Genomic DNA, 27,350 nt, shown 5'->3' with positions numbered 1-27,350 from the left:
CAAATTGGCTGGCATATTGAGTGCAGCACTTTCCCAGCATCATCTTTCATGATTTGAAACAGCTCAACTGGAATTCCATCACCTCCACTAGCTTTGTTCATAGTGCTGCTTCCTAAGGCCCACTTGACTTCGCACTCCAGGATGTCTGGCTCTAGGTGAGTGATCAATCCTTCGTGGTTACCTGGCTCATGAAGATCTTTTTTGGATAGTTCTTCTGTGTATTCTTGCTACCTCTTCTTAACATCTTCCGCTTCTGTTAGGTCCCTACCGTTTCTGCCCTTTATTGTGCTCATCTTTGCATGAAATGTTCCCTTGGTATCTCTAATTTTCTTGAAGAGTTCTTTAGTTTTTCCCATTCTATTGTTTCCCTCTATTTCTTTGCATTGATCGCTGTGGAAGATTTTCTTCTCTCTCCTTGCTATTCTTTGGGACTCTGCATTCAGAGTTCATTTCCTTTTCTCCTTTGCTTTTAGCTTCTCTTCCCTTCTTTCCTCAGCTATTTGTAAGGCCTCCTGGAATTGAGAGAGAAAGTTGATACTTCTGGAGAATCAACAAAGTTTCCATCTTTGATAATGATGATTAATAATAGCAAACACTTAACAGATATTTATTTTTATTTATTTATTTGGCTGCACTGGGGTCTTAGTTGTCATGTGGGATCTAGTTCCCTGATGTGGGATCGAACCCAGACCCCCTGCAGTGGGAGCTTGGAGTCTTAGCCACTGGACCACCAGGAAAGTTCCAATAGCAAATTTTTTTTGAGGTACTGTGGAATGCTAAGCCTTGTACATTTTTATCTCATTTAATCTTTATAAAATATGTAATAAGGTACTGTTATTATTCCAATTTCTCAGGTGAAGAAATAGTGGCTTAAAAGGTGAATACCTCTTAAAAGTGGCTAGCTTTTAACAGAACTCTTTCTGAGTCTAAAATCTGTATTATTTTGTCAACAATTTGCTTCTCTTTATGAGAAAGTGGTCATAATTATTGCCATTCACTTTCCATTAATTAAATAAATGTTCAATAAGTGTTTGTTAAATGCCAGGTCTTGGCGCTTTTGCTAATATAATGGTGAACAGATAAGGAGGATACTTGCCTTTATGAAGCTTATTGCCTAATAGCGGGGCAGGACCATGAATCAAAGGAATTCAGGGCTCGACAGGGCAACAGGCTTGTGTTGAGACCAATGAAGATAATCTCTGACCTGGAATCTATATTTATGCACAGTTAATATGTAAAACCTTGGTTAAAGCATTGACCTTTTAGCCTCATCAACTGTTAAATGGGTATAGTAATAGTAGTTTTCTTGCCAAGTGGTTGTGATTTCAAATGAGGAAATGTCTGAAAGCTCATGGCAAACTGCAAAATAGTCAGCAAGTATGAAAGGATTTAAAACACTTTTTTCACCTGTTTTTCCCCCCAAATGAGATACAACTAACATATGACATTAGTTTCAGGTACAACAGAATGATTCTGTATTTGTACATATTGCAAAATGGTCACCAAAGAACTTCCCTTTATATTAAAAAAATTCACACATAAACTAGAAAGAATAGAACAATAAACACTCAAAGAAAACCCCATAAACCAGCTTTAACAATGACCAAGTCATGGCTAACTGTGCTTCATCTCTAGCCATCCCCCTATTTACCAGATTTTGAGAAGTAACTCCTTGGCAACAGCAGGTCTTTTTATCTATTATCTATTTAAATATATATATATATATATATATATATATATATATCTCAAAGGAAGAGATTCTTTAAAAAAAAAAATGCCCACAGGGACTTCCCTAGTAGTTCAGTGGTTAAGAATTTGCTTTCCAATGTAGGGGACAGGGGATCCATCCCTGATTCAGGAAGATCACACATGTTATGGGGCAACTAAGCCCATGAGCCACAACTGTTGAGCCTGTGCTCCAGAGCTGGTGCTCTGCAATACCAGAGAGGTCACCGTAATGAGAAGACCATGCACTGCAACTAGACAAAGTGTTCGTTCAGCAATGAAGACCCAGTGTGGCCAAAAATAAAAATAAACAAACAGTTAAACAATTTAAAAATAAACATACCCACAAGGACTTCCCCGGTGGTCCAGTGGTTAAGAATCCACCTTGTAATGTAGGAGACACTGAGTTCCATCCTTGATCCAGGAAGATCCCAAATGCCATGGGGCAACTGAGCTGGTGTATCATAACTACTGAGCCCATGCAACTAGAGTCCGTGCTCCTCAACAAGACAAGCTACCAAAATGAGAAGCCTGCACATTGCAACTCGAGAGTAAACCTTACTCTCCACAAGCATAGAAAGCCAACATGTAGCAACGAAAATACAGTATAACCAAAATAATTATAGTAATTAAAAAAACCCACAAATACCATTATCACTCTTAAAGAACTAAAAACAAAATTGACAGTATTTCTTAATTTTACAAGATATCATAATTTGATTTAATGGCTATATTTCCCTGATTATCCTAAGAAATTTGAGATCAATAGGTTTGAATTCATATTTAGACAAGATTCATATATATTGCAATTGGTTGAGATTTCATTTTTAACCTATAGGTCCCCCCTTTTAGGTTTTCGTTTTGCCTTTTTTTTCCCCCCTGAAGAAATTGGGTCCTATAAAACAGTGATTCTCAAACTTCAGTGTGTACCAGTGTGCTTTAAAATCATCTGGAGAACTTGTTAAAAGCACAGATTACTGCGTCTGGTCTCCAGACATCCTGATTGAGTACTGAATCTCTAACAAGTTCCCAGGTGATGCTGATGCTGCTGGTCTGGGACAACACTTTGAGAGCCACAGCCTGGATTTCTCTAACTGTATCCCTGGAGAAGGAAATGGCAACCCACGCCAGTATTCTTGCTTGGGAAATCCCATGGACAGAAAAGCCTGGCCGGGGCTACAGTCCTTGGAGTGGCAAAAGTGTCGGACCCCACGCAGTGACTAAACAAGGGCAACAACAACAACAATCCCTTGGAGAGGGTTCCTTCAACACCTTCATCTTCCATTTTCCTGTTAAGTGAAGCTTATTGAGATGCTTACATAACAGCATAATGGTTTAAAAATGAGGGTTTGGGACTTCCCTGGTTGTCCAGGGGTTAAGAATCCACGTTCCCATGCAGGTAACACTGGTTCCATCCCTGGTCGGGTAACTAAGACACTCCATGGCAAAGAGCAACAAAGCCCAGCGCCACAGCTACTGAGTCGGCGCGTTTTAGAGCCCGTCCTCCGAGAGAGAAGTCAGCGCTTGGTTGAGAAGCTCTTGCGCCGCAAGTGAAGCCGCTGCCTGAGGTAACTAGAGAAACCTAAGTGCCCAAGAGCCACAACAAAGTGCCAGCACAGCCAAAATTATGTAAACAAACAAACAAAACCCCTCAAGGTTTTAAGATATGTGTTAGAGACCTAGTGTGGCTGGGTTTAAATCTCTTCAAACATTTATCTGCCTTGTAACCGTGGGCAGATCACTTAATTGTTCTGTGAACTCAATATTCAGGGTCCCCCTGAGGAGTAAATGAAATTTCAAAAAGTAAAATGTTCACCTAGCCTATTGCCTGGCACGTAGTAGTGAAAGTCACTTAGTCGTGTCCGAGTCTTGCGACCCCATGGACTGTAGCCTGCCAGGTTCCTCTGTCCATGGGATTCTCCAGGCAAGAATACTGGAGTGGGTTGTCATTTCCTTCTCCAGGGGAGCTTCCTGACCCAGGAATTGAACACGTCTCCTGCATTGCAGGCAGATACTTTACCGACTGAGCTAGGAGGAAAGCCTGGCACATAACAAATGCTCAATAAACTTGACTATAATTTTTTTCAACCAAAAAATAATAATGGGGCATACTGGCTGCAGAAGCTCATGACTTCTGGGCTTTTGTTGTTTTTACGTAAGCAGAGCCAAGGAGGAAGGCTCTAAAGGAGATCTACCTGGAGAGAAGTGGAGAGCGGACAACTCTCAAGGCCACTTCTCAAGTCAGCCTGGGGCTTGGCCCCTTTAAGGTGGGCGGGGACACGTGACCTACAGGGTCACATGGCTCGCGGGACAACATGGCTGCGCCCGCGCTAGGGCCAGCTCGAGGATGTGGCGCCGGGCTCACTCTCGTCCTCTTGTTGTCGCTGTTCTTGCTGCTAGGCTGGGCGGCGGGGGGCGAAGAGGCTGGGCCTGAGGCAGGCGCGCCGTCCCTCGCGGGCTCCTGCGGTTGTGGCAATCCCCAGCGCCCCGGGGCCCAGGGAAGCTCGGCAGCCGCGCACCGATACTCGCGGGAGGCGAACGCCCCGGGCTCGGTCCCCGGAGGGCGGCCATCCCCGCCCACCAAGGTGCTCTCTCGATTCCCTGATGATGGGTGGGGGTCGCCAGGTTCCTCGACAGGGCTGGGATGGGTAAACCAAGTGGTTGGAGGAGGGCAAGTAAAGATTATAATCACGTCGCCCAGTCGCGCACTGGCCGATCTAGTTTGATGAGAAGTTCCTCCGCCCTCCAAAACAGCTGGGTCCTGGGGCTCTGCCTAATTCTGAGCATTAGGTAGTTTGGTTTGAGAACAGTTGTCTCTCATTTTCTTGTCTTTTATTTCCTACTTTTCTTTCAACCCTATCTTCTTGATGAGGTTTTCCGATTTTAAGTTATACAGATGTAGGTTTAGACTTTCCAGGTGGTGCCAGGGTGAAGAATCCATCTGCCAATCAGGAGATTGGGGTTTGATCCCTGGGTTGGGAAGATCCAGTGTAGTAGGACATGGCAACCCATTCCAGTATTCTTGCCTGGAAAATTCCATGGACAGAGGAGTCCTAGGTTCTTCTCATTAATTGTGAAGGAATCAGGACACTGGGTGTCAGTATCTGTAACATTGTTGTATACATACCGGTAGTCTCTTATTGTAGATTATGCTTCTTGAGGACTTGTCCTATTTATTCTGCTGTCCTTAGCACTTTAGTACATGTGAAGAACTAAGTAAAACAGTAGTAGTAGTTGCTGTTGAGTTGCTAAGTCGTGTAACCCTGTGAACTGTAGCTTGCCAGACTTCTCTGTGGGACTTCCCAGGCTCTGTGGGACTTCCCAGGCAAGAATACTAGAGTGGGTTTCCAGTTCCTTCTCCAGGGGATCTTCCCAACTCGGATGGGAACCGGGTCTCCTTCATTGGCAGGCAGACTCTACCACTGAGCCTCCTGGGAAGCCTGCTGCAGACCTTACCTAATCTCTTTCCTTTCTGCGCCTTCAGTATTTCCATATGCTGACACAGTAGTATCTGTTTACTCTGATATAACGATTACTAAAGATAATTGTCTGCTGGTATCTCTCCCCAACAAGGTTGTGAGAGTGATGGGGGTCAGCACCATAATCTCGTGACTGTATAGAGTGTTAGGAGGTTGGTAGCTGGACTTCTTTTTGTTTCTCCATCCTGTATTGTAATTATTGGCATTTAAATTTTTGTTGTTCCTCAAAGGATGCCCTGAATTATTAGCATTTATCTTTTGTGTGGTAGGAAGCTTTGGTTACAATTGCAGTGTGTGTTGGCCATATTCCTCTAACTTGAATGGTAATTGATAGTCTGTCTCTCCTGTGAGAAAGCCATCTGTTGCTCTGTTTGTAACAGGGTTGCAGTCTTATCTGCATGTACACTGATCTGTGTCAAACTTTTACCAAGGACCTTCTGGCCAGTACTGAACATTCCTCATTTTAAGAGGTCCAATGTCTGATTGATCCCAGAATCGGATATAGGTATCTTTTGAATCACATTTTTAAGATACGCTTTTTTTTCTAAAAGTGGTTTCATGTCCAGATTGATTATTGTATGGGTCATCTTTGGCCATATCTTGCATTCACTTTAAACATTAGTTAAATTAATTATATTTTGTTTACATGCATTTATTTTATGTTCATTTTCACTTCCGTTCAGTTTCTATAATGTTTGGCAGCATCTCTGCTGCTGCTGCTGCTAAGTCGCTTCAGTTGTGTCCGACTCTGTGCAACCCCATAGACGGGAGCCCATCAGGCTCCCTGTCCCTGGGATTCTCCAGGGCAAGAATACTGGAGTGGGTAGCCATTTCCTTCTCCAATGCATGAAAACGAAAAGTGAAAGTGAGGTCGCTCAGTCGTGCCCGACTCTTAGTGACCCCATGGATTGCAGCCTACCAGGCTCCTCCATCCATGGGATTTTCCAGGCAAGAGTACTGGAGTGGAGTGCCATTGACAGCGTCTCAAGATGTTAGTAAATTAACAGTGGTTGAGAACACAGTTCACAAGCCTTGAAGGACTCCTAAACTTAATTCTTGAACATGAAATGGACTTCTTATCAAGACAAAGGACTTCTTAGGAGGCTATTCTTTGTCTATTTTCCTTGGTTTCCAATGTTTTAGTTTATGTGCAAATGACTTTAGTCTCATTCTGACACTTACCAATTTATTCTGGATTTTGGAAGTCCAATATTATGGGAAAGATACATGGTCCTAGTGATAACTCTTTTTCCTCTTAATTTTCTTTCTTCTTTTAGAAAAAGGATTTTTCTTTTTGAGTAGTTTTAGGTTCAGAACAAAATTGAGAGGAAGGTAAAGAGTCAGTCAGTTCAGTTGCTCAGTCATGTCCAACTCTTTGTGACCTCATGAATTGCAGCACACCAGGCCTCCCTGTCCATCACCAACTCCCGGAGTTCACTCAAACTCATGTCCATCGAGTCAGTGATGCCATCCAGCCATCTCATCCTCTGTCGTCCCCTTCTCTTGCCCCCAATCCCTCCCGGCATCATAGTCTTTTCCAATGAGTCAACTCATCGCATGAGGTGGCCAAAGTACTGGAGTTTCAGCTTTAGCATCATTCCTTCCAAAGAAATCCCAGGGCTGATCTCCTTCAGAATGGACTGGTTGGATCTCCTTGCAGTCCAAGAGTCTTCTCCAACACCACAGTTCAAAAGCATCAATTCTTCAGCGTTCAGCCTTCTTTACAGTCCAACTCTCACATCCATACATGACCACTGGAAAAACCATAGCCTTGACTAGATGGACCTTTGTTGGCAAAGTAATGTCTCTGCTTTTGAATATGCTGTCTAGGTTGGTCATAACTTTCCTTCCAAGGTGTAAGCGTCTTTTAATTTCATGGCTGCAATCACCACCTTCAGTGATTCTTGAGCCCCAGAATACAAACTCTGATACTATTTCCCCATCTATTTCCCATGAAGTGATGGGACCAGATGCCATGATCTTAGTTTTCTGAATGTTGAGTTTTAAGCCAACTTTTTCACTCTCCTCTTTCACTTTCGTCAAGAGGCTTTTTAGCTCCTCTTCACTTTCTACCATAAGAGTGGTGTCATCTGCATATCTGAGGTTATTGATATTTCTCCCAGCAATCTTGATTCCAGCTTGTGCTTCTTCCAGCCCAGCGTTTCTCATGATGTACTCTGCATATAAGTTAAATAAGCAGGGTGACAATATACAGCCTTGACGTACTCCTTTTCCTATTTGGAACCAGTCTGTTTTTCCATGTCCAGTTCTAACTGTTGCTTCCTGACCTGCATACAGATTTCTCAAGAGGCAGGTTAGGTGGTCTGATATTCCCATCTGTCTCAGAATTTTCGACAGTTTATTGTGATCCACACAGTCAAAGGCTTTGGCATAGTCAATAAAGCAGAAATAGATGTCTTTCTGGAACTCTCTTGCTTTTCCCATGATCCAGCGGATGTTGGCAATTTGATCTCTGGTTCCTCTGCCTATTCTAAAACCAGCTTGAACATCAGGGAGTTCACGGTTCAAGTATTGCTGAAGCCTGGCTTGGAGAATTTTGAGCATTACTTTGGTAGTGTGTGAGATGAGTGCAGTTGTGCGGTAGTTTGAGCATTCTTTGGCATTGCCTTTCTTTGGGATTGGAATGAAAACTGACCTTTTCCAGTCCTGTGGACACTGCTGAGTTTTCCAAATTTGCTGGCATATTGAGTGCAGTACTTTCACAGCATCATCCTTCAGGATTTGAAATAGCTCAGCTGGAATGCCATCACCTCCACTAGCTTTGTTCATAGTGATGCTTTCTAAGGCTCACTTGACTTCACATTCCAGGATGTCTGGCTCTAGGTGAGTGATCACACCATCGCGATTAACTTGGTTATGAAGATCTTTTTGTACAGTTTTTCCGTGTATTCTTGCCACCTCTTCTTAATATCTTCTGCTTCTGTTAGGTCCATATCATTTCTGTCCTTTAGTGAGCCCATCTTTGCATGAAATGTTCCCCTGGTATCTCCAATTTTCTTGAAGAGATCTCTAGTGTTTCCCATTCTGTTCTTTTCCTCTATTTCTTTGCATTGATCGCTGAAGAAGGCTTTCTTATCTTTTCTTGCTATCTTTGAAATTCTGCATTCAGATGCTTATATCTTTCCTTTTCTCCTTTGCTTTTCACCTCTCTTCTTTTCACAGCTATTTGTATGGCCTCCCCAGACACCCACTTTGCTTTTTTGCATTTCTTTTCCATGGGGATGGTCTTGATCCCTGTCTCCTGTACAATGTCATGAACCTCATTCCATAGTTCATCAGGCACTCTGTCTATCAGATCTAGGCCCTTAAATCTATTTCTCACTTCCACTGTATAATCATAAGTGATTTGATTTAGGTCATACCTGAATGGTCTAGCGGTTTTCCCTACTTTCTTCAATTTCAGCCTGAATTTGGCAATAAGGAGTTCATGATCTGAGCCACAGTCAGCTCCTGGTCTTGTTTTTGTGGACTCTATAGAGCTTCTCCATCTTTGGCTGCAAAGAATATAATCAGTCTGATTTTGGTGTTGACCATCTGGTGATGTCCATGTGTAGAGTCTTCTCTTGTGTTGTTGGAAGAGGGTGTTTGCTATGACCAGTGCATTTTCTTGGCAAAACTCTATTAGTCTTTGCCCTGCTTCATTCCGCATTGCAAGGCCAAATGTGCCTGTTACTCCAGGTGTTTCTTGACTTCCTACTTTTGCATTCCAGTCCCCTATAATGAAAAGGACATCTTTTTTGGGTGTTAGTTCTAAAAGGTCTTGTAGGTCTTCATAGAACCGTTCAACTTCAGCTTCTTCAGCGTTACTGATTGGGGCATAGACTTGTATTACTGTGATATTGAATAAGTCAGGAGGTGCTCAGACAAAAAGATGCAGTAAGCTAGGCTTTGGAGGAAACATTTTCAGCAGTTGGGGATGGTGAGGCAGCTTGAAGGACCTTGCAAGAAGGAGAATAGCATGGGTGTAGACAAACCATTGTATAAGTGCATTGGTGTATTCTAGGAAATGTAAGTAATTTGAGATTTCTGGGCGTGACATTTTCACCCTATTTCATGTAACACCTTTTAGGTCTGAGGTGTTTTTGTTTTAAATATATTTTAATTTAATGAGCACTTGGCAAGATGTGGTACACAAAGGAGTAAATAGCCCTGGGCGTTACTCTGAAGGAATTTAGTTTCACTGGAAAGTTAAGGCAGTAAGAATTGTCTGGGAAACAATAAAGATACTTTCAAATTTTGCTTAAGTTCCCTCCAGTTAACAAAATATATAGTGCTCTTTGAGAAAGCTTTTCTAACAGTGTTCTACACTGCTGATTATTTTATAAAAAGGTATCAAAATATTTTAATTTCCATGTATCATTTACAGTAGTTGTTTGATGTGGCATTGAGGATAATGAGATGATAAAACTGTGTGTGCCATCTCTGTTTGTATAGGTGAAGTCAGTTGATTTCCTGTGTGAGAATGGTTTGCTAGGGTAATGCTGACCCAGGTGTCAAAGTGTGATTCAATGCCCTCTCCTCTCTGACCCCTTTCCTCCAGGAAGAAGTAGTGTTTTTATCCTCTGTGTTCTCAGGTATTTTGTCATTGTTTGAAGGAAATGTGTATATATTTTTTTAAGTAGTGTTATTTGTGTAATTGTTTGATGTCTCATTCTGCATGGGAAGCAATTTTTTAGTCCTGCTTTAATCTCTGTATCCTCTGAGTGCTTTACACATTTAAGCATGGTATAACAATTTCTGGAGTGATCTTACCTTTTTGTTGTTATTGGCTTCAATGTTGAGAAACTGCCAAGGGAATAAAGGGTATCAGATCCTTTTAAAAGAAACCTTTGGCAAATAGTCTTTTTGCTGTATCTCATCCTCCCAAGGATCCTGTGAGATATTATCCCCTAGTTTACAGACATAACGACTGAGGCCGAATATAATCATAAACTCACAGGGCTTGAAGGGACTTCACTGTCATTCCGTCTGCAATTAGTGGCAGTAGAGTGAGAGGATGATGGAGGTAGATAAGTCCTACATAGATCGTTAAGGCAGCACTTTGTGGGCAGAACCAAGGAGCTTGGTTTTCTTGTCGACTCAGCTTCCTCCAGAGCTTTTAGCTTTTTGCTTAGGTTTGAGGAGAGGAAAGAGGGAAAAAGAAGAGTGCTACACAAAAGAATTACATGTAAGTTAATTTTGCTTTTGTGTATAAAACAAAAACCCAAACTTTGTACTGCAGTTATGGGAACATTGGTTTCCAGGTTACTTTAACTGAAATTTGCTGCTGACATGTTGAGTTTGTTCTTTAACAAATAATCTCAATTATTTGATTTGCCTCATTTCAGAAGACCAGACCTAGTGAATGTATTGATGAAAATGCATCTATTTCAGAGCTGACTTTAAAAGTTTTTACTTTATAAGCTGTGAATATCAGTATGCCAGCAGCATACGAGGTAACTGTTATAATATTTAAATATATCTCCCTTTCTCTGTTAAAAAAAGAAAAAAAAAAACAACCCACAGAGGCAAGTGAAAGGAAAGATTCTTAAAGCTAGCTTCTTGTTATTGTTGTTCAGTCGCTAAGTTGTGTCTAATTCTGTGACCCCATGAACTGCAGCATGCCAGGCTTCCCTGTCCTTCACTGTTTCCTGGAGTTTGCTCAAACTCATGTCCATTGAATCGGTGATGCCATCCAACCATCTCATCCTCTGCTACTCCCTTCTGCCCTCAGTCTTTCCCAGCATCAGTGTCTTTTCCAGTGAGTCTGCTCTTTGCTTCAGGTGACCAAAATATTGGGAGCTTCATCTTTAGCATCAGTCCTTCCAATGAATATTCAGGATTGATTCCCATTAGACTTGACTGGTTTGATCTCCTTGCTGTCCAGGGGACTCTCAAGAGTGATAAAAAAAAGTGGGGGACGGGCTTTCACGACTGGGAAGTTCAAGTACAGCTGTGGCCCCAGACACGGCTGGATCCAGGACCTCAGGCAGCATCTCCAGGTCTCTCCTTCTGGCTCTCTCTTGACAGCTCTTCTTTCTTCTGTGTAGGCTTCACGTTCGGGTAGTATCACGTTCAGGTAGTATCCCTTCTTAGTTCAGTCGCTCAGTCCTGTCCAACTCTTTGTGACCCCATGGACTGCAGCACGCCAGGCCTCCCTCTCCATCACCAACTCCCGGGGTTTACTCAAACTCATATCCATTGAGTTGGTAATGCCATCCAACTGTCTCATCCTCTGTTGTCCCCTTCTCCTCCTGCCTTCAATCTTTCCCACCATCAGGGTCGTTTCAGATGAGTCAGTTCTTTGCATCTGGTGGCCAAAGTATTGGAGTTTCAGCTTCAGCATCCTTTCTACTGATAAAAAAACTGGACGAAAGGTTTTTTTCCCTCGTAGCACCAGCAGAAGTCCTGAGATTAACTGTGATTAGGTCGTGTGTCTGTCTCTAATTGTATCCCTATGGTCAAAAGAATGTGGTGATGAATATCATCAGGCCTGAATCATGGGAAGTGGAGCAGTTATCCAGCTCCCCCCACCACCACACCTGGCGTCATACTCTCAGCTGAAGAAGTGGTTTTCAGAGAGATGTCACTTGCTCTTAGAAGAACAGGAAGGAATGGGTGCCAGGTGAGCAAAAATAATAGATGTTTGCTGCACCTGGGCGGAGTGTGTAGCCCGAATACAGTCCTAATGGTAAGAGGGTCACTTTGACTTCACGTGTGCTTTTGGCTTGGTAGTAGCAGAAACTGGTGGCAGCAGGGTTTGAGCTGACTGCCAGGGAGGAATGGACTGTTTGAACCTGGACCTTTATGAAGACTTGGTGAAAGTGGTTCTTTGAATTTGGCTTATGACTGTGAGACCTGATGCTCCGGGTTTCAATGGAACAGCACTTCACATTTGCAGGACCGAGATTTCACTTCATTAGTATAATTTGGGAATTTTACGATCCAGTCAGAGTTTTGTGGTCTATTTTTGTCTATCGCCTCCAGAGTGGAAACTTGGCTTCTTCAGTGTGGGTTATCTCTGACAGTCAATGAAAAAGAGGGGGCAAAAAAAAGCAACCAGGCCAGGAGTCCACAGTGGAAGTCGTGATTGTGTTGGCATTGTTGGTACTCACCTGGAGGGTGAGTGGGATGAGAAACTGAGATAATAGTAAAACTTCATACAATACAATGAAGCCCACAGCTTCCTGTGGACCTTGTGTTTGTAGGAAGGTATGAACAACTGTTCTTAGAAAAGGACCTCCTTGTCTGCTGCTGGAAAGCTTTTATTTTTTTCCTTTAAGTCCTTTATGAGACATGAAACCTTCTATTAGATCATTTTAATAATCATTTTAAGCTTTCATCTGCAGGCTTCTATTTTTCTACTTCTTTGCAGAGCTGCTTAACATTCTGACTTCTCGTCTTAGGACTAAGGGATCTTGTGTCCCAGACGCTTGACAAATGATGAGAATAATGTGTGAACCTAGTTCAGTCTCTGAGCAGAGTCTATTCAGCAGGTTTCACTGTGATGCAGACACGCTATCCATGTTTGGGATGGTGTTATAGAAGAAGGAGAATTTTTTTTAAATTTAAATTTATTTATTTTAATTGGAGGCTAATTACTTTACAATATTGTATTGGTTCTGCCACACATCAACATGAATCCACCACGGGGTACACGTGTTCCCCATCCTGAACCCCCCTCCCACCTCCTTCCCCGAGAATTTTTATAATTAGGAATAATTAAAATGATACATTTTTCATTGTATTTGTGAAATCATTTGTTCAGTCAATGAAGTTTCTTCTTTCCCCTCTTCCTTCCTCCCTTCCATCCTTCCTTCCTTCCTTGAATTATGCACCATTCTAGGAGCTGGGGATAGAGGAATGAAAACTTTAGTTCTGGTCTCCAAGGAGCCTGGGATCAAGGGCAGGTGTTGGGATAAAATGGTGTTTAACAAAGGACCCCTAATGAGGGATGTATGCCGAGCCAGCAGAGGGAAATGCAGGCCGGAAAGGCTTTCTGTAGGAGACGATCCTTGAACACGAATGTCATTAACAGAGAGATGAAGTACAGATGGAGTCCAGGGTGAGAGAGATGGGCTCTGATGCTTCGATAGTGTATTTTACTCTGAAAGGTGGTGGAGAACCCTAAAGAATTTAAGTAGGAAAATGGCATAATCAAATTGACACTATACTGTGTTTTTGAATAGAGAGTACATTACATGGTTTTAAAATTAAAAAATAATTGTCTAGACGGGTGTATGGTGAAAAATTTTCCACTTACATAATAACCTTACCCTCTGACAACCATTGCATGAGTTTCTTGAATATCTTCCCAGAGTGGTATTCTGCAAATGGAAGCAAATACAAAAAGAAGATGTGAATCTATATTTTCCCTCTCACCTCCTTTCTCCAGAAATGATAACATACCATGCTTTCTTTAAAAAATTTTTTTTATTTATTTTAATTGGAGGAGAATTACTTTTCAATATTGTGATGGTTTTTGCCATACATCAATATGAATTGGCCATGAATTGGCATTGTCCTCTCCATTCCTTATCCCTTTATCCTGGTGAGATCCCTCCATATCTATATATTAAAACTGTCTTATTTTCTCCCTCAATTTTCCTTCTTTTTCTTTTCTTATGGCTGCTTAATTTTCCATTTTATGGGTGGCCCGCAACTTAGTTAATCATTCCAATACTGAAGAATATTTCGTTTGTTTCCAACCTTTTTCTGTTCCAAGCAGAGCTTCAGGAAATTGTGTTGGATATAGAAGAGATATTTTGGAAGGTTCAGTAGGGGCTTGGATATTTGTTGTATGAATGATTTGCGTGGAGGGTTGATGGCTTAGAGAGGAGCTAGGAGAAATGTGAAAGTATGAAGCTGGAGGCAGAGGAGCCAATTGTGAGGCTACTGCATTTATTGAGAAACAGAAAAGGGGAAAGATGAGAGGGATATACATTTAGGAGACCCAGTAAAACTGGGTGCTTGCTAAACTGTTGGGATTAGCAGATGGGCGAGGTTGGGATGACTTCTTAATAATAATACATTGGACATTAAAACATTTATTACTTATGTCATGATGAAAGCAGCTCCATTTTCATTGAGAAATACATGCACAAAATTGAAAGCAACCACCAGTGAAGAGAGTAGGAATAGAGAGTAGGAAACAATGATTACTGATCATGACTTTCTGTTACTTCTGAACTCGTTTTTTGAACTTTTCTGCTCTTATTGCTAAGCCACGTTTTCTGTTTTTATTCCTACTAGCTGTTACTGTTTAGTTTCTTTTTTCTTTTCCTCAAGTCGAACTTTTGTTTTCTAGATCGGAGATCTGATAAGTCCTAATCTGCTGAGAAGTGAGTGAATTGCTTTTTCACTCAAATGATTAGCATGTAAGACACTGTGTCCGCAGAGTATATTTCTGATAGATGGTATGATTGTGTTGCTGTTTAGAAATTGAGATACAAATGGCATGTCATAAAATTCGCCCTTTGAAAGTTTACAATTTAGTGTTTGTTTTAGTATAGACACAAGATTTCAACAAGCATCGTCACTAATTCTAGGATATTTCATCACTCTGAAAAGAAACCCCATACTCATTAGCACTTATTCCCTCTGCCCACCTCCCTGCAGGCTCTGGCAATCACTGATCTACTTCCTGTCTCTTTGGCTTCTGCTCTGGGCATTTTGTATAAATGGAATCATACAATATACAGCCTTTTGTGAGTGGATTCTTTCATTTAGCATCATGTTCTCAAGGTTCACCTGTGTGGTACTTTGTTTCTTTTTATGGCTGATTTCTATTTTGTGGATGTGTGACATGTTATTTGTTCATCAGTGGACAAGTGAATATTTGGGTTGTTTCCACTTTTGGGGTATTATGAATAATGCTGCTATGAATATTACTGTACAGGTTTTTTCATGGACATACGGATTCATTTATCTTGGGTATAATCCTAGAAGTGGAATTGCATCATCATGTGTTAACTCTTTATGTAGCTTTTTCAAGAACTGACATTGTTTTCTAAAGCAGCAGTGTTACTTTACATTTCTACCAGCAACGTAAAGGGTTGCAATTTTCCTCCATCCTTGTCGACACTTGTTCTTATCTGTGTTTCTGATTACAGCTGTGCTGGTGGGTGTGAAGTGGAATCTCACTGTAGATTTCGTCTGCATTTCCCCAATGATGCTGACCTTGGACCTGTGTTTATTAACTGAAAATTTTAGGTGTGATCCTCAGATCTTATGTTTAGTGCTAGGACAACATGTGAACAAGGTAGCCTCAGTTGCTGCCCTCTTGGTGTTTAGAATTTATATGAAACAGTTGTTGTTCAGTCACTAAGTCATGTCTGACTCTTTGCGACCCCATGGACTGCAGCATGCCAGGCTTCTCTGTCCATCACCAACTCCCAGATCTTGCTCAAACTCATGTCCATTGAGTCAGTGATGCCATCCAGCCATCTCATCCTCTGTTCCCCCCTTCTCCTCCTGCCTTCAATCTTTCCCAGCATCAGGTTCTTTTCCAGTGAATCAACTCTTCACATCAGGTGGCCAAAATATTAGAGCTTCAGCTTCAGCATCAGTTCTTCCAATGACTATTCAGGACTGATATCCTTTAGGATGGACTGGTTTGATCTTCTTACAGTCCAAGGGACTCTCAAGAGTCTTCTCCAGCACCCCAGTTCAAAAGCATCATTTCTTTGGTGCTCAGCCTTCTTTACGGTCCAGCTCTCACATCCATACGCGACTACTGGAAAAACCATAGCTTTGACTCTATGGATCTTTGTCATCAAAGTGATGTCTCTGCTTGTTAATATGCTGTCTTATAGATAGAAACAAAGTAACTGCAGTTGGAGTTTAGATAAGGTGTTAAAAAAGGACAAGGCATAGTCCTTTAGTAAATGTTTTAGATTTTCCATTTGAGTGATTTAGGTCTTTTCCATTATCATTGGCAACCTCGATTGACTGAGTAGGTTTTAAAAGAATTATATGTGGCATTTTTATATTTGCTGTTTAAAATAGTTTAAAAGGAATAAGAACATAGTAAAGGAGGAAAATGCGCCGATGTATAAAGTGAAGTGAAGTGAAGTCGCTCAGTCATGTCTGACTCTTTGCAACCCCATGGACTGCAGCCTTCCAGGCTCCTCTGTCCTTGGGATTTTCCAGGCAAGAGTATTGGAGTGGGTTGCCATTTCCTTCAGATGTATAAAGAAGTGGAATATTCTCCCTGCCTCTGACCTCCAGTCATTAGGAGCTTGGTGACTCTTGCTCTAAACCTGCTTCCATGGTGTGTGCAGATATTTTTTTTTTAATTTTTATTTATTTATTTGGCTGTGCCACTTCCTAGTTGCAGTATGTGGGACCTAGTTCCCTGACCAGGAATTGAACCCTGCCCCTCCCTCAATTGGGAGCACAGAGTGTTAGCCACTGGACCACCAGGGAAGCCCTTTTTATTTTTCATTTATTTATTTGTGTGTGTGTGTGTGTAGATATGTATTATGAAGAGTTTTTTCTAGATATATTACTGTCCTAAAGACTCTTCTCTTCATTTTGTTCGCTGGAGTGTGGGGTCACCTTACTCATCTCTCAGTGGCTTTTGTGGCGGGGGTTCGCTCTGCGTCCGGTGCTCACCGCATGCTGGCACTTTACACTTGACCCGGGTTCACTCTGGCTCCTGTGTTTCCCCTTTCGCTGCAGATGGTCCCCATCCCTGCCGGCGTGTTTACAATGGGCACAGATGATCCTCAGATAAAGCAGGATGGGGAAGCACCTGCGAGGAGAGTTGCTATTGATGCCTTTTACATGGATGCCTATGAAGTCAGTAATGCTGAATTTGAGAAGTTTGTGAACTCAACTGGCTATCTGACAGAGGTAACGGGATTGGGATGGGGAGGAACGACTTCATCAGTTGACCACTTTTCACTGTGTTCCCAGTGCTGTGCCAAGCACTTATATATGTTTCATCTAACTGTTGTTTTCTTTTTTTTTAAATATAAATTTATTTATTTTAATTGGAGGCTAATTACTTTACAGTATTGTATTGGTTTTGCCATACATCAACATGTATCTGCCACAGGTATACACATGTTCCCCATCCTGAACCCCCCTCCCTCCTCCCTCCCCGTACCATCCCTCTGGGTCGTCCCAGTGCACCAGCCCCAAGCATCCAGTATCATGCATTGAACCTGGACTGGCGACTCGTTTCGTATATGATATTATACATGTTTCAATGCCATTCTCCCAAATCATCCCACCCTTGCCCTCTCCCACAGAGTCCAAAAGACTGTTCTATACATCTGTGTCTCTTTTGCTGTCTCACATACAGGGTTATTGTTACCATCTTTCTAAATTCCATATATATGCATTAGTATACTGTATTGGTATTTTTCTTTCTGGCTTACTTCACTCTGTATAATAGGTTCCAGTTTCATCCACCTCATTAGAACTGATTCAAATGTGTTCTTTTTAATGGCTGAGTAATACTCCATTGTGTATATGTACCACAGCTTTCTTATCCATTCATCTGCTGATGGACACTGCTGGGCATACACACCAAGGAAACCAGAATTGAAAGAGACATGTGTACCCCAGTGTTCATCGCAGCACTGTTTATAGTTGTTGTTTTCATAAAAACCCAGCGAGACAGGTTACTTTTCAGGTGGTAAACTGGGGATTATCAAAGCATCTTGCCCTGAGTCCCATAGCTGGTTAGTGGTGAAGCTGTGGTTCAGGCCTTGCCAGTGTGACCCCCAGCACCTGTCTTTTAACCTTGATGCTCTGGTGTATCAGTGCTGCAGTATGCCAAAGAGTGCCACTGTCCGCTCAGGCTTTTTGAGATAACATCATGTAAAGTAAGGCCACTCTTCCCTCTCAAAAAATTATAGTTCGTGTGTTTTGGAAGCATGGCATAATTCATAAGTGATAGATGAAGAAGTGCAGCTTTTCATTTTTGTGGTTTTATTCCAGTGCCTGAAGACACACAAGGTTTCCTTCGGCAATTCCAGTGTTTGCTGTGGTTGCTGAATCACAGAGCAGTGTTCTGAAAGTGGATGTTTGTATTCAGTGGTACTAGGAAGAGGGAGCCTTTCTAGATGGCGGAAGCTTCTGAGTGGCTCAAATATCCTTGTCATATATATATGGGTTTCCCATTTTTCTTACCAAAAGATTCTTCCCTCGCCTTCAGTTTGTGGAGTCCCTGCCTTGTTTTTTGTTTCAGGGTAGAACATCTTTTTTATTTAAAAAAAAAAAAAAAATTCAGAGTGAATGCTGAAAGCAAGACAACTTCCAAATTTGGTTTCGCATTTCTTTGGCATTTCTGAAAATATACAGAATGGTTGCCTCTTTGTTTCCATTCCTAGTGAGAAGTTTCTGTTCTTTTTGTTTCATGAGAGTACTCTCAGATCAAGTTCCTCAATAGTCTGCGGAAGTTAGAAGATGGCTTTTAAGGCAGGAAGTTTCCCATGGACTAGGGTTCTCCATCGAGATTAGACAGAATGAGTAGAATTTAGGGCGCCTGGGAGCATGGATGATGGGATACTACATCTGGGTTTCTGTTACCCTCTAACTGAAATGGAGCATGTCCTTTAATTAGGAAGTAGACAGTGTGGTACAGAAATGGCAGCAATGCCTGTGACTTTGTCCTCAGCAGAAATCACAGACACTTTGTGCCACATTATTCTTTTCACAGAGATCTTAAGCTTAAAATTACTTGTATTCATCCCCACCTTAGAAATGATAATTATGAGACCTGCCACTAGATCTTATTTAATATATTAAAAAATAAAAAAGGCAGACATATACATATAGACACACACCTGTATGTGTTACTATAGCACACATTTGTTTTACAAATATTTTGATATAACTCGCTTTCTTTGTAATTGTGTTGATTTTGTTTTATACACTTCACCCGACTGCCAAAAGGGCCTAGGGAACAAAAAGGGTTAAAGCCCCCGCTTTGGATAAGATACTTCATATTTTTATCGCACTTTACAGTTGTTTTTTTGTTTTGGTCTTTTCCATTTCTCCAGCTTCATTTTACATCACACTTCCATTGCTCATCACATTCTGATCCTGCTGTTCTTGTTTCTGTTCTTTGCAAACTGGACACTCTTTGCCATCTTTGGGGCACAGCCCACACTCTCCCCTGCTTAGAATTTCCTGCCTGTCCCCCTTTTGCATGGCCGGCTCCTTCTCATTCTCGAGTCATCTCAGCTTAATTACCCTTCTCAGGGAGGCTTCCTCTGCCCACTCTCTCAAAAGGAGACTTTTCTCAATACTCTCCCCTTTACAGTGTCAAATAAAGTTGTACTTATTTTCTTCCATTCTTTTTTCAACTTGACTCTTATTCTAAGTGCTCCATGTATAAGTGCTCTAAGGTCAGAATCCATGTCTATGTAATATTGACCTTGTATCTCTGTCATGTAGCCCAAAGGTGGGCATCTGGTAGGTCTTTGATCAATGTTGTTGAATGAGGGACTGGTCTGAGTTTTTAGACATGGTGATGCCACAAGGGAATACAGGAAGAAGAGCTGGGATGCATAAAAGTTGATGAGCTTGAATTAGGAAAAAGAATTTGAGGTGTTCATAAGGCCTGAAATCCAGGGGTGTAGTAGGCAGTTATGCTCATCTAGTGAGGAGAGGATATGTATGCAGGTAGAGATCTGAGCGTCATTTGAAGTGCTGGCAATGGTTAAAATGATGAGATCGCCGAGTTTGTCTAGCAGCAGGTCCGTGTCTCTCAAGTGCCTATATTAGAGTCACCAGCTTAGCTGTTCATACGTGTAGGTTCCTTTGCCTCACCCCAGACCTCCAGAATCAGAAGCTCTGAGCTTGGGGAGCAGTAATGTGTAGTGGCAACAAGTTTGCCAGCTGATCTCAACTGCACAGAGCCCAAGAGCCGCTGGAATAGAGTAAGAAGAGCAGAGAAGCAGGGTAGAACACCAGGGAGCAACAGTGTTTTAGGGGCTAGAAGGAGAGCCCACGTATTTTAGGAGTTGAGTAGGAAGAATCCAAAAGGAGGACGAAAACCGGAAGAGTAGAACCATGGAAACCAAGAGGCTACTTTGCACATTTGCTGACTGGGGCCACATGCAGCAAGGAAAACCAAGTAGATACAGACTTGTGACAGTAACGTTAAATAAAAATGATTAAAATACAGATTTCCGCCTGGTGTTCAATTTGGCCACTTGAGATTTATCAGCACAGTGGACACCTTAGTGGAGCTAGAATGTGTCAGAATATCAGCAAACAGTGCCATTTGCTTCTTTTAGCTAGATTCCAGGAGTAGAACAAAGGAAAAGCTTGATATGTGATCTGATATGTAAAGAATCCTGTTATTTTCCAAAGTCATTTGTAATACTTGGGGAGATGTGTTTCCATCAACAGAAACAATCACAGGCTCAAAAGCGAATCTCTTCCAGTCTGCATCCTTATCAGCTACATGAGCCTAAAATGAAAATGGGCTCTGTAAGTGACACTAACCTGTTTTAATAGAAAGCCAGATGCTTTAATGTCATTTCTGAATCCTTTGGGAGGTCATATGACAAAATTAAGTTCCTCTGGACAAGAAGAATCACTCAAGTAGTGTACACAGAAAATGGCACTTATGAAATGTATTACTGCAAACTTTTCTGGATTTTTATTTCCTTTCTTTCCTTCAGGCTGAGAAGTTTGGTGACTCCTTTGTTTTTGAAGGCATGTTGAGTGAGCAGGTGAAGTCTGACATCCAGCAGGCAGTAAGTAATGTTTTAACAGGCTCATATTTCTTTACTGCTCATTAGAAATGGCTTGGATGAAAAATCCAAACTACAAGTCCTTCCCCTCCCCCCAGGTAACTCACCATTTTCCTGCTATAGATTTTCCCCCAGGACAGGCCTATGGACAAGGACACCATGTCTTGAAGAAAATAACACAAACCTGGGATAGTGTCTAAAGTGTTGAATCTGACTTGAGCTACTGTCTCGTGTACCTAAGTATAAGTGAAGCTTACCTGGGCTTTAAACACTTCTGGGTTTCTTTTACTTACAGTCATTTTTAGAATGGAGGGTTAAATGTGTATTTTTTTTTTTTTTTCCCAATTTACTTCTATTCTTAAAGTCTTGGTCTCATCAGGTGTTGGTATGGAGAGACAGTGTCCTTTTAAAGGATTCGTGAATTCACATGATCAGAGTAGCATTTATGAAAGGGGTCCTTTGCTCTGGATGATCACAGGAAATTGAGGCCAGAACCTGGTTCTTGCCATCTGGGGTGAACCCTCTCTTAGAGGGGACCCAGGGGAGTCGTGGAAGCAGTGGATGAGGCCTCTAGAAGCACCTATGTGGTGAGGGGAGCTCAGGGTTCCTGTTGCAGACATTTTAGTAGGTTTGTGTATATTTGAAGTGACAGTGAAAAGTGAAAGTGTTAGTCACTCAGTCGTGTCTGACTCTTTGCTACCCCATGAACTGTAGCCCATCAGGCTCCTCTGTCCATGGGATTCTCTAGGCAAGAATACTCGAGGGGGTTGCCATGCCCTCCTCCAGGAGATCTCTCCAAGCCAGGGGTTGAACCCAGGTCTCCTGCTTTGCAGGCGGATTCTTTACCGTCTGTGTATATTTGAGTATATATTTACTCATCTGCCTCATGAGATGGCAGAAAATATACAAGGGAAGGAGGGGAGGGGAGGGGAGTTAAGCTGGAAAGCGGAGGGTTCACAAAACAGGGCTGAGGTTGCAGAAGAAGCAGAAGGTGGTGAGAAAGAAAGGAAACGGGGTCAACTGACCCCAGGGAGACTGAATAAGACCCCGACTTGGAAGACAGGACTTCAGCACTAATCTTCCTTTCTTATACAGGTTCCCTTTCAACTCCTGCCTGAATCTCATCTTTATGTGTTGGCGTCACCGTTCTCTCTTGTGAGCTAACCGTCCTGGCTTGGCTCATGTAGAAAACCTGGGGGAGTGAGGGGGAAAGATGAGGTAAAACCAAACTTGCTCTCAAGCCATTTTATAGGAGAATCAGGTTTCCTTTATGTGTGTATTTCATATTACTCTATGTTTTATTTTATTTTTTGTCCTGCTGCAGTATTTGGGATCTTAGTTCCCTAACCAGGGATCTAACCCATGCCCCCTGCATTGAGAGTGCCGAGTCTTAACCAGGGGACCACCAGGGAAGTCCCAATGTTTTAAAAAACATGGCCAAGTTCCATCTGAATCTCAGTTTTCCTCACAAGTTTACATTGCAAGTCTGTTATGTTATCTGATATACCCTGCCCCCCCCCCGCCCCCGCCCCCCTCTTTAAAGGGGTTTGAGGTCAGATTGGCTTAGTGTTGATGAGCGAACAGCTCAGGCTCTGAGGTCTTGTTTTGTGATAGGGAGTTCCGATGGGGGAGGGCACTTAGTTTTGTATTTTGCACTTTCAGACAAGGCGTCTTGTCAGCTGAGAAGCTCTGAGCGCTTTAGGCATAGAGGCTGATCATTACTAGGCTCTGCTGGTGCCCTGTTAAATCCACAGTGAAGGGTGTGTGCTGGTAACCAGGACGAGCAGAAGCAGCTCTTACCCGGCCATAGTGTTGGGCACTCACTTAAGTGCTCTTAATGGAAAAGCAAACCTTTTAAGCATGATTAGAAAGGGCTGGAATGAGTGAAATGAACCTGTCAGTGATTTGAGGGAGCTAAGTTTTTGTTTTTTGTGTCTCCTCTTAGGTCTTGGCACACCCTTATGCACTAGACCTATTTTTAACCTGGTGTTTCCAAGAGTGTAGGAGAGAAGATGGGCCACTAGGTGACTACGGGACGCAGATGAATCAGGTGGCACATGGCCAAACGTAAGATCATGTAGTCTCAGGCTCAGGGCTCTTGTAAGGCCTGATTGAGAAGAAAGTCTCATCCGAGTGTTTTCTTGTTGTGAAAACTCAATGAAAGTGAAAGTTGCTCAGTCGTGTCCAACTCTTTTAGACCCCATGGACAATACAGTCCGTGGAATTATCTAGGCCAGAATTCTGGAGTGTATTCTTAGTTCCCTTCTTCAGGGGATCTTTCCAACCCAGGAATCAAACTCAGGTCTCCCACATTGCAGGCAGATTCTTTACCAGCTGAGCCACCAGGGAAGCCCCTAAAACCCAGCAGCACTTGTTAATCTCCTTTTTAACATAAAAAATAGGCCTCAGAACCTTCCCCAGGTTTCACTGGCTGGCTGGAATTTATTAATGTGGTTTACTCTTATGTATATTTTAAATGTAATTATTTTATAAGATTATTTACTTTCATGCAGTTGTTTTAGATATTTATGATCATGTGATTATTTTATGTTTCATATAATTCTTTAAAATAATGTAATGAAATTAATTATTTTAAATGTCATAAATGCTCTCTCATGATAGGAAACACTAGGGCTATAACTTTTCATTTTCAGAAAAAGCCTTTTCATTGTAAAAGAAAAATCCAATACGGATCACACAGATCAAGCGTGTCATTTTATTATGTCACTCTAAAACGAACATCACTGTAACCTTGTCTTAAGTCAGGAATTAGAATTTCGCCACCTGCCCTAGCAACCCCAACCATGTGCCACATCCTGAACACCACCTGCTCTGTGCCTGAAGTAGCCACTATCTTGCTTTTTTTTAAAATAGTTTTTTTGTTGTTGTTGTTTGGCCCCACCATGCAGCAGGTGGGATCTTAGTTCCATGACTAGGGATCGAACATGTGCCCCCTGCATTGGAAGCTTGGAGTATTGACCACTGCACCACCAAGGAAGTCCCTATCTTGCTTTTTAAGATACTTCTTGATACTTTAAGATACTTTTTAGATACTTCTCTGCATTTCTTTAGAGTATTATCAGCAGGCATGTATCCTCAAGACTGCCAATATTTAGTCCCGCCCATTTAAAGCAAATTTGTCTTTTAAGATTTTTTTTTTTGACTTAGTTAAGACTGTTATAATCTATGGATTTCTCTTCCATTATCCTGCTCCTCCCCAGCCCCTGGCCCTGTCTGCTGCTCCCTCCCCTCCCCACCCCCCAACAATTTATCTGTGAAAGAATCCAGGGTTTTTTCCTGGATTGCCCTCTCATGTTGCACCTAAGCTCGTCTCTCTGTCCTGTGCATTCCTTGCCAGTGGTGTCTGGATCCATAGACCTAACCAGGCTCACATTTGGACCCCATTGCAAGACCTCAGATAGTGACACGTTCTTACACCACAAGGCCCATAATGTCTTCCTCTCTCTCTTTTTATAATGTTACCTGCTGTTAATGCTGTTAATGTTAGTGTCTAGATCCATGAGTTCATTGGGGTTGGTTCACTGAAAGATGTTGAGAATATAATCGGTTTTTTTTAATTAATTGAGACTTTATAAAGAGGTGGTTCCCTCATCTGCTATTTTCTTAACCATTGATACTATTCATACAAGATAGAGTAAATGCTTGATTCTTTACTAGGTTTTAAAATAAAGAAGTGATCCCCTAGTACTCTCTAGAAATAACCGATTCGATTTCTTTTTTTTAATTAAACATTTAAAGAATATTGTAAATTTACATGCGGTTGTAAGAAATACAGATATCCCATACACCCTTCCCCTGGATTCCTCCAGTGCTAGCATCTTACATAACCACAGAACACTTTCACAAGCAGGAAGTTGACAATTGACACAACCCACTTACCTTCATCTGGTTTTACTAGTTCTATATGTACTCACTGGTATGTGTATATTTAGTTCTATCTCATTTTATCACAAATGTAGATTTGTATAATCACAGATTTTTTTTTTTTAATGTCATGAACCTATGGATTTAAACATTCTTAAACATTCTTTGTTTTCTTCTTTAGGAACTCTTAATATATCTGTTTGTAGGATTCATTTTCAGAGTTTATCACTTCTTTTGAATCGTTTCTATCTTTTATTTTTAATTAATTTTTTTCTTCCTTTACATCTTCTTTGTCTCTTAGGTATTCTTGTGTTCATTTCGGAAGTGGCCTTTTCTTTTGATTTAGTTATTTCTTGACTTATCTACTCATCTGAGTTTGCTGATGCTGTTTTATTTTATTCTCTCATGAGTCATTTTCTTAATGCCCTTGACCTCATTTTGACATGGTGTTTTGAGCATCACATACCCTTTAGAAGGAGGCGTGGTCCAGAGTAGCTTCTGTCGCTTGAAGAACTCTTACCTTCAGTTATGCTCACATGGGCCTCAAAAATATGACCTCCTGTTTCCTCAGAATTTCCTGCATCTCTTCCCTTCCACTCCTTCTCTTCCTTTTCTCTCTTGTCCCTTGTTTCCTAGAGTTTGGTTTTATTCTCTCAGCTTTCTCCTTGGTGAGGGACTCTGTTCTGGAAGGGAACCCTAGCAGATCAGTGTCAAGAATTCTCAGGGTAAGACTGTTCAGTGGCCTTTGTACTTTCTCACCACGGGTCCCTAACATGCACTTACACCACAGTGGGCAGAATCCATTCCCGTTTTCATAATTCTCTGCTTTCCAGTGATGCCCACTGGCTGCTTTGGGATTTTCCTCGTCACAGCTCTGATGACTTGTTGCTTTCTTCTGTTTTCTCCTCTCCAGCTGTAACAACCGTGCAGGTTGTGTGGCTGTTGGCAGTCTTCCTTTGCCTGTTTGTATTCTGGTTTGGTAAAGGTACCTTGTCACATAGATTGGTTGTGCATGTTGTGCTTAGGATTTTGGTGTTTTGCCTAGTGGTTATCTAATTGCTGTACCTGGTTCTATGCATTGACTTGGAGAGATTCAGAGTCTGTGCTGATGCCGCTGTCCTCTTGGGTTTGTTTGTTTTTTAATGTGTAATGTTTAGAGGCAAAGCATCCATCTAGCTCTCAAGGTTTTCTTGTAGAGATAAATGGTGAATTTAACAGTGAGAAACAGAGTATATGTGTGTGTAGAAATTTACCTACTTGTGGTTATTACTTGGATGTTTCATTTAAAACAGTGTCTTAAAAACTATAGATATCAAATCCTAGAAGGGATTAAGGCTAGCTTTTGTTGTTGTTTTTGTTTTTTTACTCTAGATAACTTAAAATACCTTAAAAGGATGGTATTTAAAATATATACTTTCTAAAGAGTATGTTTCATTTTTATACTTGGGTCATTAATGTATCTCCTAAATCTTGGGCAGAGGAATAGCAGTGAGATGGGAAAAAACAATTCCTCTTGGTGGGAACCTGAGAAATAATGATCATCTATTTGTTTGTGGTTTAATACTTTCAAAATTGTTAACAGTTTTAGGAAACAAATTGCTGAGTAAGTGTCCTTGAAAAAGGAGGATGAGAAGCTATTTTGAGACTGTCTTTTCAACTGAAAGCCAATTTCATTAAGGATTCAGAATTACGAAGACTGCTTTTCCTTTTTCTTCTTTTTTCAAATTAAAAAAAAAAGTCTCTTCTGCTGAAAGGAGATCTTTTGGTAAATATTTTTTAAATTAATTGTGTTCAAATATATTTTGCTTCATTACTGAAAGATGGAAATGGCAACCCACTCCAGTATCCTTGCCTGGAAAATCTCATGGACAGAGGAGCCTGGTGGCTGCAGTCCATGAGGTCACAAAGAGTCGGGCACGACTGAGCGACTAACACTTACACTGAAAGATAATTGAACTAAGTAAAAATTTCCAGTTGGCAGTTATTTCCTCCCAGTACACTGTAGGGTTTAATTCACTGTCTTCTCATTTTTGTCATTGCTGTTAAAACATCAGCCATCAGGAACTTCTATGGCTGTTCTTCTGAGGTCATTGAGTTTGGCCTACTTTTAAAACAATCTCCTGTCTTTGCTATTCTACAGTTTCACTGTGATATGCCTAGGTGTTGCTGCTTCTGCTGCTGCTAAGTTGCTTTAGTCGTGTCCGATTCTGTGCGACCCCATAGATGGCAGCCCACTAGGCTCACCCATCTCTGGGATTCTCCAGGCAAGAACACTGGAGTGGGTTGCCACTTCCTTCTCCAATGCATGAAAGTGAAAAGTGAAAGGGAAGTGGCTCAGTCATGTTCGACTCTTAGTGAGCCCATGGACTGCAATCTACCAGGCTCCTCCATCCATGGGATTTGCCAGGCAAGAGTGCTGGAGTGGGTTGCCAATGCCTTCTCCGTTGGTTTCTTTCAATTTTTCTGCTTCAGTTTCATTGAGTTTCCTGAATCTGAGGACAAGTGTTTTAAAATCATATCTGGATTATTCTTAACCATGATC

The 27,350-nt window shown here is 41.6% G+C and overlaps 1 protein-coding gene across 2 annotated transcripts in view; it reads left to right on the top strand.

Annotated features, from left to right (window-relative positions):
* Positions 1 to 4,039: 4,039 nt before the first annotated feature.
* SUMF1 (sulfatase modifying factor 1) overlaps positions 4,040 to 27,350 on the top strand; it is a 98,300-nt gene continuing 74,989 nt past the window's right edge. For both annotated transcript variants that reach the window (XM_052639028.1, XM_052639021.1), the window contains exons 1-3: positions 4,040 to 4,310; positions 16,887 to 17,060; positions 20,852 to 20,926. In XM_052639028.1, the coding sequence (XP_052494988.1) occupies positions 4,041 to 4,310; positions 16,887 to 17,060; positions 20,852 to 20,926 (519 nt within the window). In that variant the 5' untranslated portion in view covers position 4,040. The remainder of the gene's footprint in view (positions 4,311 to 16,886; positions 17,061 to 20,851; positions 20,927 to 27,350) is intronic.

Source organism: Budorcas taxicolor, chromosome 1 (assembly GCF_023091745.1).
Source record: "Budorcas taxicolor isolate Tak-1 chromosome 1, Takin1.1, whole genome shotgun sequence".
NCBI lineage: Eukaryota > Metazoa > Chordata > Mammalia > Artiodactyla > Bovidae > Budorcas > Budorcas taxicolor.
The sequence above is the reverse complement of the archived record's forward strand: the minus strand, read 5'-3'. Positions and strand labels throughout refer to the sequence as shown.